The sequence below is a fragment of the Lissotriton vulgaris genome, chromosome 3_2, assembly GCF_964263255.1.
Source record: "Lissotriton vulgaris chromosome 3_2, aLisVul1.2, whole genome shotgun sequence".
NCBI lineage: Eukaryota > Metazoa > Chordata > Amphibia > Caudata > Salamandridae > Lissotriton > Lissotriton vulgaris.
Window position 1 is genome coordinate 67,963,955 of NC_141690.1, and position 18,884 is coordinate 67,982,838.

At 48.2% G+C, this 18,884-nt stretch overlaps 1 protein-coding gene across 1 annotated transcript in view; it reads right to left on the reverse strand.

The window, feature by feature from the left end:
* Window positions 1–18,884, reverse strand: part of PI4K2B (phosphatidylinositol 4-kinase type 2 beta) — a 284,818-nt gene that overhangs the window by 22,996 nt on the left and 242,938 nt on the right. Inside the window, exon 9 of the mRNA XM_086964014.1 lies at window positions 4,694–4,753. Within this exon, the coding sequence (XP_086820140.1) occupies window positions 4,694–4,753 (60 nt within the window). The remainder of the gene's footprint in view (window positions 1–4,693; window positions 4,754–18,884) is intronic.

Sequence of the window (18,884 nt, forward strand, 5' to 3'; positions counted from 1 at the left end):
TGCATACCCTCCGGGCGTTACTTCTTACCCAGTGCATGGCAAATTTTGATACAGAGAATGATCCATCGTCAGATAGTCCTCTCTGTACAGCCAGTCCTTTCTGCGCTCCGACATACTCCACGAAAAGTTAACGTCCACCCAGAACTCTAGTTATGTTATGTTATATTTATTTTTGTATAGCGCACGGCTACTCAAAAAGAGTGTCCCGGCGCTTTAAATAAGGAGACCTACAGTACAATAACACAACACAGTAAAAAGAGGGGAAGGAGTACAGCAAAAGAAAAACTAAGAAGAAAACAGCGGGACAGCCTACTGGGTAAACAGCCAGGTTTTGAGGCCTTTCCTAAATGTGAGTAGGCTGGTGGCTCCCCGGAGTGTGAGTGGCAATGAATTCCACAACTGTGGCGCCAACAGTCCAAAGGAGCGGCCTCCCAAGCGAGCTCTCTTCACTCGCGGTACAGCCGCCAGGAATAGAGATTCTGACCTCAGAGAACGAGCCGGGTGATAGAAGGCAAGTCTAGAGCGGTCAAGTAGAACTACAGCTCTTTTTTTTGGGTCCATACGGTGAAGTCAATCCTCTTCCACAGAGGGATGAAGTAGAGACTAAAAAGTAGACCAACCGATGGATTGACCTCCATGAAATAAAGTGGCCACTAACGGAAGAAAGAAAGCTCCTGCACAAAGCACCTGTTTATCTAGGTAGATGGTAAGATGAGGACGCGTGTATGACAAGGCCTGAAGTTCACGGACTCTTTGGGCAGATGTAATAGCCACGAGAAAGGCTGTCTTTATGGTAAGGAGCCTGTATAGACAATTGTGTAATGGCTCAAAGGGAGCGTACATAAGGAATGTGAGGACAAGTTTGAGTTCACACTAATGTATAACAAAATGAGTGGTAAGAAACATAACTTTTCAATAACCTTTGTACAGTACAGGACTGGAAAAGCAAAGGTTGGTTAGGCAACCGAAGAAAAGCAGAGGAATCAGAAAGATGTCCCATAACAGTGCCCGGAGCAGAGCCCTGCTAGGTAAGGTAAAGAATTAACAAAGAACCTGAGAAAAGGGGGCAGAAAGGGGATCAATGTGTCTTTCTGAACACCATGCCACAAATGTTACCCAACAGCAGGCATAAATCGTCTTGGTAGAGGGACGCCTTGTTACCAAGATAAAAGTGCAGACTTCGAGAGAAAGGTCAAAAGCCGGCACTCACTCTGGACGCAAGAAGGCAGAGTCTTGACAGGTTCGGGTGGAGAACCCTTCCCTGATGCTGTGACAGAAGATCCTCCCAAAGGGGTTGGCTGATCAAAGGACCGATGGTAATGCTAAACAGCTCTAGATGCCAGACTCTCCATGCCCAAACCGGAACCACAAAGATGACTTGGACCTGGTCGTTCCTAATCTTATTGAAAGATCTGGGCAGGAGTGGTATGGGCAGAAAGGCATACAAGAAGCCTGACCTCCAGTAAAGATGTAAAGCATCTCAGAGTGGGAGCGGCCATGGAATCTCCAGTGCGCAGAACTGGTGACATTGTGCATTCCTATTGGTGGCGAACAGATCTAAACAAGGCTCTCCCCACTATTGAAAGAGACCTTGCACCTCTTCCAGATGGAGACTCCATTCATAATTTGCAAAAGCTTTTTCAGCAGAGCTTATTCCCTCTGGCGGTCCGAGAACCCACCAAATATTGAACCACCAGGGATATACCCTGCTGTCCCAGCCATTTCTAGAGACGCAGGGCCTCCTGACAATTGGTCCATACTGCACGGTTTGTTGCAAGAACACATGGTGGTGGTGTTGTTGTCCGTGAACACCTACACCACCCTTTCCTGGATAGGGGGTAGAAAGGCTTTCAAATCCAATCGGATAGCTTGGATCTCCAACAGGTTGATGTAGAGACAGGATTCCGCCAGAGACCAGAGTTGTCTGATCTTCACCTCTCCCAAATGGGTGCCTCATCCCAGGAGTGGCGTATCTGTCACTACTGTCCGATCTGGCTGGGGACGGGAGAGGAGTTTGAAGCTGACTAATCGTGGTTCGTTAACCAACACTGCAGATCTTTTGCAGTTCCCTCAGATCTGGACCGTGTCAAGGAGATTGACCAGGTTTGACTTTCGGCATTGATAGTGAAACCCAGAGAAAGCAGTAGGTCCACCTTAGTCTGGAGCTGGGAGACGACAGCTGGGGTGAGCCCACCTTCAGCAGCCAGTCGTCTAGACAGGGGAAGAATGGCACCATTGATCGTTGTAGATGAGCTGCAACCACAGCCATCACCTTGGTGAACATCCGAGAAGCACAAGTGAGGTCAAAGGAGATCACAGAACTGAAAGTGCTCATGGCCCACAATGAACCGCAGGCACGCCTGTGGCTAGGCAGGTTGGGAATGTGGAAATATACGTCCTGCAAGTCAAACAATACCATCCAGTCTCCTGATTCCAGGACAGACAGGACTTAAGCCAGAGTGAATATTTTGAACTTCTCCTTTGAGAAAATAGTTAAGAGCATGCAGATGCTTCTTGGGCACCAGAAAGTAGCGGAAATAACCATGATGACCCATCTCTGGCGTCGACACCCTCTTTATAACTCCTTGACTCTCAGGGACTCCTTTGGCCAAAAGAGCTTTCACTTCTTGGCGTCAACCTGTTGTAAGCAGGTGGCATGGAGGCAGGGGTAGTCTCGAAGGGGAGGTAACGGCAGTCTTGAAGGGAAGGGAGTAGCTCCTTTGGATAATCTGCAAAACCCACCTGTTCGATGTTACGGACTTCCAGTGGCGGAGGGGATTGTTAATCTTGCCGCTCACTGGGTAGCCATGATGGTAAGCAGGTAGACTCGGAGGACTTGGAGGCTGCCGCTGAAGGAGGGTTGCTGGACCGAGTGGACTGCTGGCCACATGGCTGGTAGGAGCTGGGTTTGCAGCCACACAAAGGTTGGAAAGCTTGCACTGGACGGGTAAGGATGCATCTGTATGCCCCTTCCATGGCTGCGAAAGGTGAATTGAGCATGAAGAGGGGCCATGGAAAGGCTCAAGGACCTGGCCAAAGCCGCGAGGTCCTTAAAGTGCCCCAGCACTGAATCCAAATTGTCTTCGAAAAGACGGAAGCCATCATAGGGCATGTCCAAGAGTGATGCCTGGATATGCCCAGAAAACTAGTAATCCTCAACCAGGCGTGGTGTCTCAAAGCCACAATCAACGAAACCGTTCTGCCTAGGTAGTCAGTGGTGTCTAGTCCACAGGGACTGGTGAACTTGGCTGCATCCCTCCAGTCGGCAACAGGATGCGAGAGCATGGCCCAGGCCAACTGGCGGAAATCCAGAAGGCAACCCTTCTGAAACCGCGGTGCCCGAAGGCACGCCGGAGGGAACGGGCCACCAAATATGAGGTGCATCGCTCAAGCTCCTGAAAACTCAGGGAGACGCTGGCTCAACCGTGGAGCCAGGCCTAGAGTGGCGAAACTCCCTCATCTTGTCAGCCGACGAAAAGTCGAAGCACGCTTAGAGTTCATCTTATGTTTGGACTTACCAGAGAGGCTCAACAAATTGGGAGTGTGTTGAAAACCTCGGGCTCCGCAACTTCGATCGGGACTTTGATCCTCGTGTTGTTGCACATCGAGCCGCAAGAAGCTCGAGGGATTGCTTCCTCCAGCCTTACATGTGTATGTTGCGACAGTCGGGACAGGTCCTCTGGTCATGGCCCAGTTTGAGGCACCAAAGGCAAACAAGTTGCAGGTCTGTCACCGACATCTTTATTGCTTGAAGCTCGCATTCCTAGATAACCTATTCTTGCCACCCAGGAGGATATCCTCAAAAAAGAGTAGAAAAAACAGTCTCCCATATCTGCGGTGACTGGCTCAGAAAGTAAAGAACAGACATTAGAATGCCTGGGTGGTACCTATATATGCACCACAAATGGCAGGCAAAGCCAAACTTAGTAACCCTACTGCAAGAAAACAAAAACCTTAGATGCAACAAGTGAACTCCACTCCAGAACAGGAAGCCTCCTGCCCATACAGTCATCTATAATATCATTCAAAATGTCACTCACTTCAGTTCTCAACTATCTCAGGCTATTTTCCGGTAAACTAAAGAGTGCAAGTAGCAAAGGCAAAGCAGCTACTAAGGTGAAAGAAAAAAGGTACTTATTATTACTTATCCAATAAGAAGCCTTTAGAAAGCTGCAGGTCAATCAGTTGAAGTAGACTGTGCTGTACCAACCGAAATCATTTTTCAGGGAGCATTGTTCTATGGACTTCCTTAATCACTAGGGTTACAGAAGAGGCAATCAAACTTCTAGGAGGGATGGAGCTTAAAGAGGAGCAACCTAATTGGCAAATTTGATAGTCATAACATGAGGTGGATAGAATGTAAATGATGCATGTTAAATTGCTGTATTTGTTGTAACTATTGACTTAAATTAGTTCATGTAAGGCTGGAAAGTCTTCATTAAAAATGTTAAGTATGTGAATCTATGAAGGATCCTGTTGATGGGAATGTAACTAAGGACTTGCCATAGCTGACAAAAAATGGATGTAGGCAGGGTGTAGTGGGTTGACAAATGGCAATGTGAGGTCAGTGACTGCATTATAGAATTTCAAATTTTTCGTCCCTATCATTGAGGAAAGGCATCAGAAGGCAGGACATACAGCAATACACAACACAGTGTCATAGAAAGAATAGGAACTTTCAGGGAAAACATACCTGTCCTCTCATTACCGACATCTGTTTCTCAAACGTTGCTTTATCAAATCCTTTATCTGTCTGTAACAAAGGAAAGTCATTTGAAATTTCTGATCCGTACAATTAAAGTGAGAGGCCTATGTATACAGAACACAACCTTTAAATGTGATACGCCAGTTCATTTCAGTGTCTTCAGTGGTCTCTGCACACAACGTTTTTTTTAAAAAAAAATTGTATTTATCGATTTTCAAGATTGATACAATACAAATCGAAAAAAAGACGACAAACAGTGGTGTGTAAATTGCCAATTGTACGACCTTACACGAGACAGAACAATTTCCTTAATCAATAGTGTAGTGAACTCGGCGATGCCTTCCATATTATGCAGAGACAATATTTGTTTACAAGTAAACGTACAGAAATAACTGTGCTCAATCTGACAGTAGTATACTATGACCCCCCCCCCCCCCACAATGCTCATTGAATGCCATCCACAAAAAAGAAAAACTCCTCCTTCATCTCCCAATTACGCGGTCGCTCCTCCCTGGCTCCCTGGCTATTGGTATCGTAGCCCTACACTCCCCACTGCATTTGTGCCTGCCTGCTCGCATTACGCTAGTTAATAATTTGTGCCTGGGTCGTGCCCCAATCTCGTCCTGTCTGCCCTTTGTTGTTGTTTGCTGCCATTTTGTTGCCTCCAGCTCGTCCCCCCCGCTCCCGCCTCCCAGCTGCCCCTCCCTCACACTAGTTAACTGGAACGTCCCGTCCGGAGAAGCTCTGTGACCAGCCTGACTCCGGCAGACGCGGTCGCTCCTCCCTGGCTCCTGGTATCATAGCGCTACACTCCCCACTGCATTTATGCCTGCTTGCTCGCATTTGCTGATTCAATTATTTGTGCCCGTGTCTGAGCTCGCATTTTCTGCTACTATTCATTAAGCCTGTACTTAAGAATATCGCATCACCGATCGCATTGCCCGCATTGCTGCACACTGCTGCCTAATTTATTTGTGCCTGCCTGCTCGTATTACGCTAGTGAATAATTTGTGCCTGGGTCGTGACCCAATCTCGTCCTGTCTGCCCTTTGGTGTTGTTTGCTGCTATTTTGTTGCCTCCAGCTCATCCCCCCCCGCTCCCGCCTCCCAGCTGCCCCTCCCTCGCACTAGTTAACTGGAACGTCCCGTCCGGAGAAGCTCTGTGACCAGCCTGACTCCCGCAGACGCGGTCGCTCCTCCCTGGCTCCCTGGCTATTGGTATCGTAGCTCTACACTCCCCACTGCATTTGTGCCTGCTTGCTCGCATTTGCCGATTTAATTATTTGTGCCCGTGTCTGAGCTCGCATTTTCCGCTACTATTCATTAAGCCTGTACTTAAGAATATCGCATCACCGATCGCATTGCCCGCATTGCTGCACACTGCTGCCTAATTTATTTGTGCCTGCCTGCTCGTATTACGCTAGTGAATAATTTGTGCCTGGGTGGTGCCCCAATCTCGTCCTGTCTGCCCTTTGTTGTTGTTTGCTGCCATTTTGTTGCCTCCAGCTCGTCCCCCCCCGCTCCCACCTCCCAGCTGCCCCTCCCTCGCTCCGCCCACCTCCACTACCCATATATGACAGATGCATTTGCGCGCAGCGATCGCGCCGAAGGTGCTCCAAAGGTAAGCCCGTCTACGCCCATCCGCGCCTGGACCGCGCCCTGCGCTAGACCCCCTGGTCCTCGCATTAGACACTCCTCCCGCATAATGTATGACGCCGCTACCCTCCTTGCCCTCAACCCCGGACGCACACCACAATGCTGCGCAGCTGCCCCAGGACACACTCATGGTCCATTCACCTGCCTCTCCTGCAAGTTCGCCTGCACCAGGACCCACACCAAACCCACTACCTCCAAACACAGCCCCAACTCCAACCACCTGAAGTGCATCTTGCTGAACACCCGCTCGGTCCACAGACACTCCACCGAACTCTGGGACCTACTCGACACTGCATTGCCGGACGTCGCCTTCCTTACAGAAGCCTGGATGAACGCCTCATCAGCGCCCGACATCGCCATAGCCATCCCGGACGCTTACAAGATCATCCGAAAAGACCGCACCAACCAAACAGGAGGAGGCATCGCCATCGTCCATAAGAACACCATCCAAATCACGACCAGCTCCGACGTTAACCTCGCAACCGCCGAACACCTTCACTTCCAGATCCACACCGACCCCAGGACCACACTTAGAGGCACCCTCATCTACAGACCACCAGGAACCCGCACACAATTCAACGAAGACATCACCGACTTCATCAGCCCACATGCCCTCACCTCCGAGAACTACATTCTACTGGGAGACTTCAACTTCCACCTGGAAAAGAAAAAACGACAGCAACACCACCAACCTTCTGGACAACATGGCCAATCTCGGATTCAAACAACTTGTTGACACCCCCACCCACCTTGCCGGACACACGCTCGACCCTATCTTCACCTCCAGCAAACACATCTCCTTCGATCACACCACAGCTCTCCATTGGACAGACCACAGCTGCGTTCACTTCAGCTACAAAAAGACCACGACCCACAACCCCCCACAACCCATTCCTCGAAGAAACTGGAACAAAATCACCACCGACCAACTCCTCACATCGCTAAACCAAAACCCTCGTACCATATCATCGGACCCAAACCAAGCTGCCACCAAACTCACATAATAGATCACCCACAGCGCTGACGCACTAGCACCCTTAAAAAACCATCAGATCAAACAAGGTAGCAAAAAGGCCCCCTGGTTCAACGATGACCTTAAGAAATCCAAAAAGTTATCCCGTACCCTCGAGAAAACCTGGAGAAAAAACCCAACCTCTGACAACCTTCAAGGATGCCACCCGCAAACACCACCAATTGATCCGATCCACCAAGAACTCAGCATTCAAGGATCGACTCGACAACAACGCCCACAACAGCAAGGAACTATTTAACATAGTCAAAGAATTTACCAACCCCACCGCCGGCACCAACGACATCACTCCCTCCCAAGACCTCTGCGACTCTTTATCCTCTTTCTTCCACAACAAAATCGCCGACATACATAACAGCTTTGAAAACCAGTCCGATGAACAGCCCACTCCACCCACCACCGAACCAAAACAGCACTCTCACAACCTTTTCGCCTGGAACCCAATCTCCACTGAAGACACCATCCGCCTGATGAACTCCATCCAATCGCCAACCGACCCATGTCCCCACCACATCTTCAACAAAGCAGACTATTATCGCACCCCATCTCCGCAATGTCATCAACTGTTCCTTCAACTCCGCTACCTTCCCGGAAAGCTGGAAATATGCCGAACTCAGCGCCCTTCTGAATAAACCCACAGCAGACCCCTCTGAACTTAAGAAATACCGCCCCATCTCACTCCTCCCATTTCCTGCCAAAGTCATTGAGAAAGCCGTTAATAGTCAGCTCGCCGCCTTCCTTGAATCCAACAATTCCCTCGACCCTTCACAGTCCGGCTTCCGAGCCAAACAGCACCGAAACCGCCCTCATCGCAGCTACAGATGACATCCGAACGCTACTGGACAACGGTGAAACAGTTGCCCTCATCCTACTCGACCGCTCCGCCGCCTTCGACACAGTAGGTCATAGCACACTCATACAACGCCTCAACAACGTAGGAATTCAAGGGAAAGCTTTGGATTGGATCATCTCGTTCCTCGCCGGAAGAACCCAGAGAGTCCGCCTCCCCCCATTCAAATCAGAGGCCACCGAAGTCATCTGTGGTGTACCACAAGGATCCTCACTCAGCCCCACTCTCTTCAACGTATACATGAGTCCCCTCGCATCCATTGCGCGCCAACACAACCTCAACACCATCTCCTACGCAGATGACACCCAGATGATCCTCTCCCTCACCAAAGACCCAAACTCCGCCAAAACCAATCTACACGAAGAAATGAAAGAAGTAGCCGAATGGATGATGAACAGCCGTTTAAAACTTAACTCGGACAAGACGGAAGTCCTCATCTTAGGATCATCCCCCTCTGCCTGGGACGACTCATGGTGGCCACCGGCCGGGGCACAGCACCCATACCAGATCACGCACGTAACCTGGGCTTCATCCTAGACTCCTCCCTCTTGATGACCAGACAAGTCAACGCCGTCTCTTCTTCATGCTTCAACATCCTACGCATGCTCAAAAAAATCTTCCGCTGGATCCCCACCGAAACAAGAAAAACAGTCACCCACGCACTGGTCACCAGCCGACTGGATTATGGAAATACCCTTTACGCCGGGACCACAGCCAAACTACAGAAAAAACTCCAACGCATCCAAAACGCCTCAGCCAGACTCATACTGGACATTCCCAGTCATGCTCACATTTCTGGTCACCTGAAGGATCTCCACTGGCTCCCCGTTAACAAGAGAATAACGTTCCGTCTCCTCACCCACGCACACAGGGCCCTCTACGACCTAGGACCCGAATGCCTCAACACACGACTGTCCTTCTACACTCCCACCCGCCAACTACGATCATCCAACCTAGCCCTCGCCGCAATTCCGCGCATCCACAGATCCACCATGGGAGGAAGATCCTTCTCCTACTTAGCGGCCAAAACCTGGAATTCTCTCCCCCCTCACTTCAGACTTACACAGAACCACCTCTCCTTCAGAAAGCAACTAAAAACCTGGCTATTCGATAAGTAATGCACCCACCCTCCCTCAAGCGCCTTGAGACCCTCTGGGTGAGTAGTGCGCTATACAAATTCCTGAACTTGAACAATAATAAGTGAGTCACACAGGACCAGCATTGACCCCGGTGTACACCACCTCATCAGGACCATTGGACCTTTCACAAACCCAGTCAATGAACGGTTCCCATATCTCGCTGGGCCTGGAGGTAGGTGGCATTAGCTCCCAGAACGTGGCCAGCTGAGTCTGTCCATACCCGACCTCTTACCCATTCCTTGGTCGTGGGTTTCCTTCTTTTCCCCAAAACAGAGCTATTGGACGGTTGTATGTTTCAACAACGAGTTCCCGAACCACGACTTCCCAATCAACGAGGTCACAAACACGACCTTGTCTAATCCACGATTTTTTTTACCACGCATTCCTTTTCCACGATTTTTCGTGTTAATTGAATGCGTTGTAAAAAAAAATGCTTTACAACTAGTACCCCGATCTTCCACCCCTTAATTCGAATTCCCGTACCTAAAATACAATCTCAACTCCCTTAAATCTAATTCCCCTTTCCATTTTATTAATTCCGAAACCCTCCTAATTATGTACTCAACCCTCTTAAATCTAATTCCCCTCTCCCTTTAAATAATCACAAACGCCCCTCACCTCCTAAATACGTTCTCAGCCCCTATAAAACGAACTCCCCTCTTCCTGTAAATAATCACGAAATCCCCCACTACCATAAATAAATTCTGAATACTAATCCCAAACTCCTTTCAACTCTAACCCCTAACCCCTTCCCCATAAAAATGAACCGCTCTTACCTGTTTCTCCGTGACTGCGATGCTCCTCCTAACTCCGCCCTGTCCGAACACTAGACTGAATCTGTCTTAACCACGCACATGCGTGGTTAAGACAGAGTCGTTGTTCGGGCAAGTCGTTGTTCCGCTTTCGTGACTCCGGAACTCGTTGTTCCGGAGTCGTTGTTCAGGATGTTTCCCCTATTGGACGTTTGGCGAACAGCAATAATATTGCGTGCAGTTTGCGTTTAACGTATGTGTCTCTAACATACCCTGCAGTCCCAATAATGGGGGGAGGGGGGACAACGTTAGATCCAGAATCTGGTTTATGGACTCAAAAATATTGAACCAATACTCCGTAATGGCCAGACATTCCCATGCCATATTAAGAAAAGAGGCAGTGGACGCCCCGCAACACCAGCAACAGTCATCGTCCCTGAGTCCCATTCTATGTAAACCAATGGGCGTTCTGTAGTAGCGATGTATACATTTTGAAGTGAATTAGCCGAAGCTTGTAGTTGGGTGATAATTCAGTCATTTGAGCACAGCAATACGACCACTGGTCATCAGTCTAAGGGGGAGAGATCTCATCATTCCATTTAAGTCTAGCACTAGTGATTGCCACGGGGGCGTCAGTCTGCATAGGAGTGTAAAGTCTGGTGATAAGCTTGCACTGCAATGGTGAACTCAGTAAGTTTTTCAAAGCAGTCAGTTGGGTTGGCTGGGATGGGAAGTCAGAGTGTAACCCACGACAGTCTGCTCGAATTTTATGATATAAAAATGTCTCACCGAAAGACACCCTCTGTCCTTCCTCCGCCCTCCAAGGGCCTCTGAACACCCCTCTCCGGATAAAGATCAGCAAATGTATGAAGTGACATTGCTTGCGCTACCTTGTTGTTTATCTCATCTCAGATGTTGGGTAGCATAGGATTCTGCGCCAGGGAGATAGAAGGAGCATACAATATCTGAGCACCCGCTCTTCTACGCAACCCATCCCAAGCCCATCTTAGAGTTTCAGGAGTGTCTATGCAATTTGTAGGACGTTTATAGGTCTGGTACACTGCCACCCGAAGAGCATGAAAGAATGAATGAATAGCGCATGGCTACCCAAGGGCATCAGCAACGGTCTCAACAGCTACGTGAGGATGAAATGGCATCCGGTGTACCCAATACTGTAGAAATTGCCCTGTGCACAGAACGCATACAATTTCATGACCGGAGCACCCAGCCCGCCCTGCTTGGTCGGCAAAGTTAACAGCCCCCACGATAGGGACCTCAATATCTTGAATAAGGATTGGGTAAGTATAATTGGTAGATTCGCAAAAAGATAAAAACATTTAGGCAGAACAATTCTCTTAGCCAATGCGATTTTACCTGCTAGTGAAAGTGGGAGTTTGGCCCATATAGCCACCTTTTCCTCTAACCATACAATGGCTTTACCATAATTTAGGTTCCATATCTCTTGTAGATCCAGACTTATCCAAATTCCCAAATATTTCAATTTATCATTTTCCCATTTTAACAGGAATTCCGAGGTTACTGCCTTAGTATTATCTCTAAGGGGAAAGATCACAGATTTAGTCAAATTTATAGTTATACCTGAAAGACCACCAAATCTGAAGAATTCTCTCAACGCTATGTCCAGATTACGCTCAGGGTACAAAATATACAAAGTGACATCGTCGGCATATAGTAATATCAAGAGACTTCGAGCGCTAAATCCTATACTTTTGTCCGTGTGGTGTTGTCTAATACGTGCAGCTAATTTTTCCATCGCAATGGCAAATAACAGGGGGTGGGGGGATGAAGTGGGTACCCCTGCCGCGTACCTCACGTAATGTGGAATGGGTCAGAAACAAGATTATTCACCCGTATTCTAACCATCGGTTCAGTGTATAAGAGTCTTATCCATTTAAGAAAAAGGGGACCAAAACCCATCCTTTCCAAAATCCTGAAGAGATAGGACCATTCAAGCGAGTCGAAGGCCTTTGTTTCATCTAAAAAAACTGCAGCTGCCTGTACATCATAATAATGACGGAGAACTGAAAAGACCGTTCTAAAGTTGAGAGGTGGATCCCCGGATATAAAGCCAGACTGATTCAGTAAAGCTATCATGGTGTGCATAGGTTGTAGCCGGTACGCTATCAACTTTGCTAGTATTTTAACGTCTACATTAATAAGAGACAGTGGTCTGTAGGAGCCTAGATCAGTTTCCGATTTTCCCGGCTTTAGTAAGGTTATAATGATAGCTTTGCGCCTAGACTGTGGTTGTATACCTGTTTCGTGAGCTTCCCCATATACCTCCAGGAGTTTGGGTGCCAGCTCCTCCACATAGGTTTTACAGAAGTGGCCGTCAAACCGTCTGACCCAGGGGCCTTCTCTAAAGGCAAGCTAGTGATAACATTAGTGACGTCTTCTATTATGAACGGTAGGTGCATGTATTCCCTGTGTCTGTCATTAAACCATACCAGCGCCAGTGAGTCTAAAAAATCCTGCATACCTTCCGGACATTCGGTTTGTATGGCTGTGTATAAACTGGAGTAAAAAGATGAGAACTCATTTAAAATAGCTAAAGATCCCCAGAAAGGGGTTCCCTTCTTGTCAATAATTTCAGGAACATAGGCCGAAGAACATGGGGTCCGAAGCATACCTGCAAGTATTCGCCTCGGTCTGTCCCCCTCTCCATAATCTCTGTGCTTCCGCGTATTTCCCTAGGAACTTCACCACCCTTTCCGCCTCCTAACAATTTGACCTTCAACTCAGCCAGAAGAGCAGACTCACCCCCAGCATGTATGCATGTCTCCAGGTCTTTGATTTGAGTCTCTATATTACACAAGGTAGTTCCAATGGCCTTAAGCACACCCGCTTGTCGAGAGATGCAAGGTCCCCCAATGACCACCTTGAGTGCCTCCCACAGCGCGGCCTCAGTGTCGACGGACCCCGTATTGAGTGTAAAGTAATCAGTTATATCAGTGCGCATTTCCTCCTTAAACGCCTCATCTAAAAGTGCTTGTGGGGGCAGCCTCCAGGAGAATTCCCTCTGTGAGTATTGGGTAGAGAGAGTGTCAACAGACATGGAGAGTGGTCCAATAAAGTTCTCCATAAGTGCTTCACCCCTAGCACCCAACTGGCCATATCCCTAATCATTAACCAATAATCTAGTCGAGACCAGGCACGATGATGTTCAGAGAAACATGTGCCCTCCTTAGTCAGTGGGTTAAGTAGGTGCCAAATGTCAACCATGTCACATCCTCCAATAAGGCATTCAGTACTTTACTAGCCGCGGGGAGGTGTGTCCTCGCTGTGCCCTGTCTATAAGTCCTTATGAAGAATGGCATTAAAGTCCCTACCCCATAGAGTCGTGGTGCAGCCTGTAGTCCTAACTTTGGCCCAGACATCCTGGAAAAAGCTAGGGAAGTCTGTGTTGGGTCCATACAACTCTACAATTGTCAGCAAAGTGCCTTCCAAGTAGCCCAGTAGAATAATGTAGCGACCATGAGGATCCATGTAGACCTCCCTTTCCCTCCAGTTCAGGCCTAGTCTAACCAGCACTGCCACCCCCCTAGAGTAGTTTGAATACACCGATGCGGAAGTTGAACCCTAACGTCTGTGTCTGAGTTTCACAGAAGGCTGGGAGCAACAGGCATAAATCAATAAAGTGTCTGGTGAGGTATGCATGCACCAACCGGGATTTTCTACTGTCATTGAGTCTGAGTATGTTCCATGTCAAACAATTCACTCTAGTCTCATATTTGTCAGTAAGATCACATATGTGACATCACTGTGTCTCATCCGACATATGAACGTCTCTTTACTCCCTATAGTAATCCAACTATTGCATGGCAATTCTCCAACAAACCAATACAAAACAAACCCTGCCCCTCCCCACCCCCACCCGCATAATTAGGTTGAAGTGTGTCCCCCCCCCAGATAGAACACAAAACAGAATACTTCAGGGAAATTTCCCATAGGGACGTACGAGTTCTGGCCCACTACCCTACTGTAGCAGGGTGGCCAAGAAACTGCAAGGGACAAAACCTGCGATGTGACATAAGAAAGAAACGTGCGGTCTTTAGGCCAGAATAACTGTCACCATCCCACAACATGCAGTTACAAGACGCAGCGTCAAACAAATACATGCAAATAGAAGTGCGTATGATCATGTGAGATCCAACACAAATAATAATCACGAGCTACGGTCAGCTAACATTTGCAGTACAGTGACATAATAATCAAATGTTGCATAGAACTTCAAAGACATTCTCCTTTCCCCAAACTCAAAAATCACTATGACCTGAAATTATGAGCAAATATGCAAAGAGTTAGTAAAAAGGAAACAATAGCGCACTGTTCAGTCATGGTCACTTAGCTGGTGATCAGTTGCTGAATAAGAGATAGGGCAGATCTTTTTCCGCCTGCCACCCACGTGTTTAGCAAATTTCAAGGCGTATTTGGCATCTGTGAAAAAGTGAGCAGTACCATGATGAGAAACTAAGTTTAAACAGGAAAGAGCAAGGAATATGGGATCTGCGCCTGCAGCAGTATCCATTTTGCTGGCAGAAATGCACACCTGGCTGCCTGCACTGCTGGGGTGAAATCCGGGTAAAAGGCGACTTGGTTATCTTGATGCATTGTTTTCCCCATTGCACGTGCCTGGCGCAGCACCACATTGGGGTCTCGATAGTTCAATATTCTTGCCAATATGGGCCGCGGAGGGACTCCTACCAGTGGTCTGGGTCCTAAGGTACAGTGGGCCCTCTCCACAGCAAAAACCGGTGAAAGGTGCGCAGCAAAAAGATCACTTAATAAGCCACATATACTTCCATCTTTGTGATCGTGGTCTTCTCCGGAACTCCCGTGATGCGTAGGTTGTTTCGAGGTGATCTGGCCTCCAAATCCTCATTCTTGGCCCGGATCACACTTAGGAGCCGATCAATTTGTGACAATTCCCACCAGGAACTCATGGAGGTCGGATTGCTCATCTTCAAGTACATCCAGTCTATGCTCGTGCACTCCGACCTGGGTCTTAACTGATTCCATCTGGGTCGTTAAAGTATCTAATTTGGAGTCGATGGTGCGCAGGCTGGAACGCATTTTCAAAATAAGTATGCACATATCCTCACCTTGATCACACTGCTGCCCCTCGGAAGACCCTCCAGTGGCAGCCTCAGTGTCCGATTCCATTTGCCTAGTTGAACGTCGCTGTTCAAAACTAATCTTGGGCTGTTTGGCATCCTGTTTGCCAATGTTGAATCGGCGGACCCAGCACCTCCACTGTACCTCAGGGGGCTAGTATTTCCACTCCTGCTCTAGGTGTCGCGGTCCCCGCACACAAGTCACTGCCTTCATGTGTCCACAGGTAGCTAATATGTGATTAGCGTCCATTGAGCGTCTGTGCTATCACCATCTCGCTTTCCCGGTTTGTGCAGCAGGGGCAGGCGAAGTCACCCAGTCAATCACTTACTTGGGAGACCACAGCCAGTATCGACGTGAGTCAGGCCCCCCGCAGAGGCCTACACACCCCGCTTCCGCAGCGCACTACTCCAACTGCATATGGGGTATGACTCACCAGCCAAGCGAGAGATCAAATATGCTGCGCGGCCATTAGCTGTAACTGAGGTCCCCTTCACCAGCCCTCTCAGTGCAGAAAAGTTCAGAGCGTGGAAAATGGCGGCCGGCCAGTAATCCGAAAGCGATGCTGCGCAGTGCAGACAAGAGCTGCGGGCAGGTGCCTATTCCTTCGCAAGTCTTCAAAAACAGCACAATTTGACCTCCCCACAGTCTCAGCTCGCTTGGACGGCTCAGGACAGTCCTTTAACGCCACTTCAGCAGTGCGGGCGGGCCAAACTTCCACACATCTAAAATAGCGCCTGGGTGTGTAGAGAGCCTCCTCCAGCATGGCAGGCTTGGTTAAAAAATCCCACCTTAGGCACTCACTTCGTTAAGGCGGTAGTGTCAGGTCGCATCTCGCCCTTCACTCAAGCCGTACCTCAGCGCCGCCGATTCAGTTGCCAAACCTGCGTAGGCCCACAGTGGAGCCTCAGCCTCAGGTACTTGTGGTGGTCCAGTCACGGCTCCACAGATAACGCCCTTCACCTCGGACCTCCGTCCTTCAGGGATTAGATCTGGACATGCAAGCAGCGTATTCGGCCCGAATTCCCTCCGCTTGTTACCGCAGTTGTCCTGCCTCCGCAAATGTGTTAGGAGCAGGATTTCGTCCCTATGAAATTATCGGATTAGTGAAGGAATATGTCTCGGCCGGCAGAGCTCGCTCACAGAGCAGCCAATCCGCAGCACAGCAAGCCACGCCCCGACCTCTGCACACAACGTTGGAAGGGCAAATCCAATTTTAAAGTACCTGTTCTAGCTGCACTGTATAGATTACGAATGGATGCATTTTTTCCAGAGGGTGTCCTTTCAAAAGAGGCAGGCTTGTGGAATGCTCCTACTCTACCTTATATCTTTCACCCAAACCCAACAATATCTGTATACCATCTTACATTTAATAAGTAATGCACAAGAAACTGCATGAAAGTGAATAGTTTTCTTCATGGTGACCATTAAGTCCACAGATTCTTTCCTATGATCAACTATTTGGTAAGCTGCTACATATGGTCAAGTCTGGAAACTGCTGTTAAAACCTAAAGTCATGGCTTACCAGCACATGTGTGCACCCTTTTTAGATCCCTCTTAAAAATGAGAAAATCGATATCGGCTTTTGTCACAGGCTCAGTGGGAGGGAGTTAATAAGTTGAAATAGTATACACACTATGTAAAGGGGTACCATAATGGTATTTCATCCTAATATTCTGTTTGCCTCACTCTCATGCTCAGTTTTGCGAGTAAAATGAACAAAAATCTTAGTTTTGGGACTACATTTCAGAGCAATTGAGAATGAACAAGGTAGGGCAGTGGCAGCATTGGGAAGAGGAGTGCTATCAGACAGCTAGTTCACAACTTCCTAGCCGCCAAGTCTGCTGTTGATTTGGAAGAATAACTTTAAATGCAGAGCATAGCATTGGAAGATGCATAACATGATCAATCTGCACAGTGTCTTTGGCAGGCACATAGCCAGCATTATTACCTCCAAAATTCACAAGCTGTTGGTCAGTAGAAAGAAATCACCTGGTTTGATCGAGCTAAAAGACACCAAAGAGCGCCCAGCACGATTGCTGGGTAATGTCTTCTCAGCAGAGGATGTAGTGGGATATGAAAGAATGTCAGGAGAATTATCTTATTCTAACAGTACTTTTGAAACAGTGGGATCGATGGAGTCTCATGAACACTAAGTACCAGTGGAAAAGCATCAATGTTTTTGAGAGGACAAGGCCTTGCAGCACACTAATGTGCAAGGTGGAGAAGTGGAGAAGTGTGGCCCACTGGTTAGAGCAGGCAGACCCTGAAGCAGAGGTCAGACCCGGGACCAGGGTTCAATTCCCGACGCGGCAGGGTCTTGAGCTCAAATGTCCATGGACTCGATAATTCTCGCTTCGGTGCCTGACCTAATCATGGGTTCACACTCTGCAACTCTGGGCATTAAGCTTGCTTAATCTCCACAACGGCCCCCCCGCGGCGGGATGCCTGGCTTTCACCTTGGGGATGCCCTGTAGGGGCTATCTCACAGGGAAAAGCCAGGACGGGTTCCCAAGGCAAGCGCGGAGATACCCCTTCGGGGGTCGATTCAGGCGCTATATAAGAAACATAATAATAATAAAGGTCGAGGGTATCAAGAGAATGAAAAAAAGCTTCAGACCATGAGGTCGATAGCTCAAAGGGTTATGTATAAGGAATTAAATGTTAAGGTCCCAAGAACCAACAGGACACCTGAACAGATGGATTAGTTATGCCAGATATTTCAACAGCCTCATTGGCAATAGAGATGGAGCCCTCTGGCCTGTGATAGTACAAAACGATATTGCATGTATCCACCTTAACATTAATTTCAGCCATGTGCAAAGAAAGACACTCTTCATGCATGGACCAGGTGGATAATTGTTGCTAGTGCCCACTGGCAGCATTTCAGCCATTTGCTCCTCTATGGAGAACTTGTGTAGAACAACCTGGCAGCCACCTATATGGGGAGGTCTTTCCTCAGGGATGAAGCCTGTATGCAGGAGGAGAGTTAGGCACAGGGCCAGCCAAGGGGCAGGCCCAGCACCAAACACCCGCTGTTCACAGCTGAGGGAACAATGTGTGCAAGGCTTGGACATTACATTACACAGGTGTATGGCTAAACCAGTCTTTTACCTGAAAATACCTATTTTTTATTTGCTTAATATATTTTCGAAGGTTTGACGGATCTGTACGAAACTTTTCAAAGTACTGGATGAAAGAAAAAAGTAAATAAACAAAAAGGTGTGACAGCTTGTATTTTATTTTTTTATGAGAATTTGTTCTGTTACACAAAAAAGCAGCGTAATAAAATACTGCCAAACCATGCAAGAAAGTGCCTATGTTTGGTTTAGTATTACAGCAAACAAATGATGGACGGAATGCTGACAATGCAAACATTCTCCCCAGTCAAAAGATCTGGGTTAAAATCTATCGTTCTTTTGCCCACTACGCCACCCCAGTTTGGACCCAGCCATATGCAAATCAGTCTTGACCCTGTGCCCCATGGGAACAGTCCAGACCAACAGCCATGCCAGGTCCTCCCTGGACCGGAAACAAGGTCTATGTACTGGGGTGAATGTATGAAATTGTTCTGCATTCTGTCCATCAACTGTTTTTGCATTTGTCACCCTGAGTGGGAC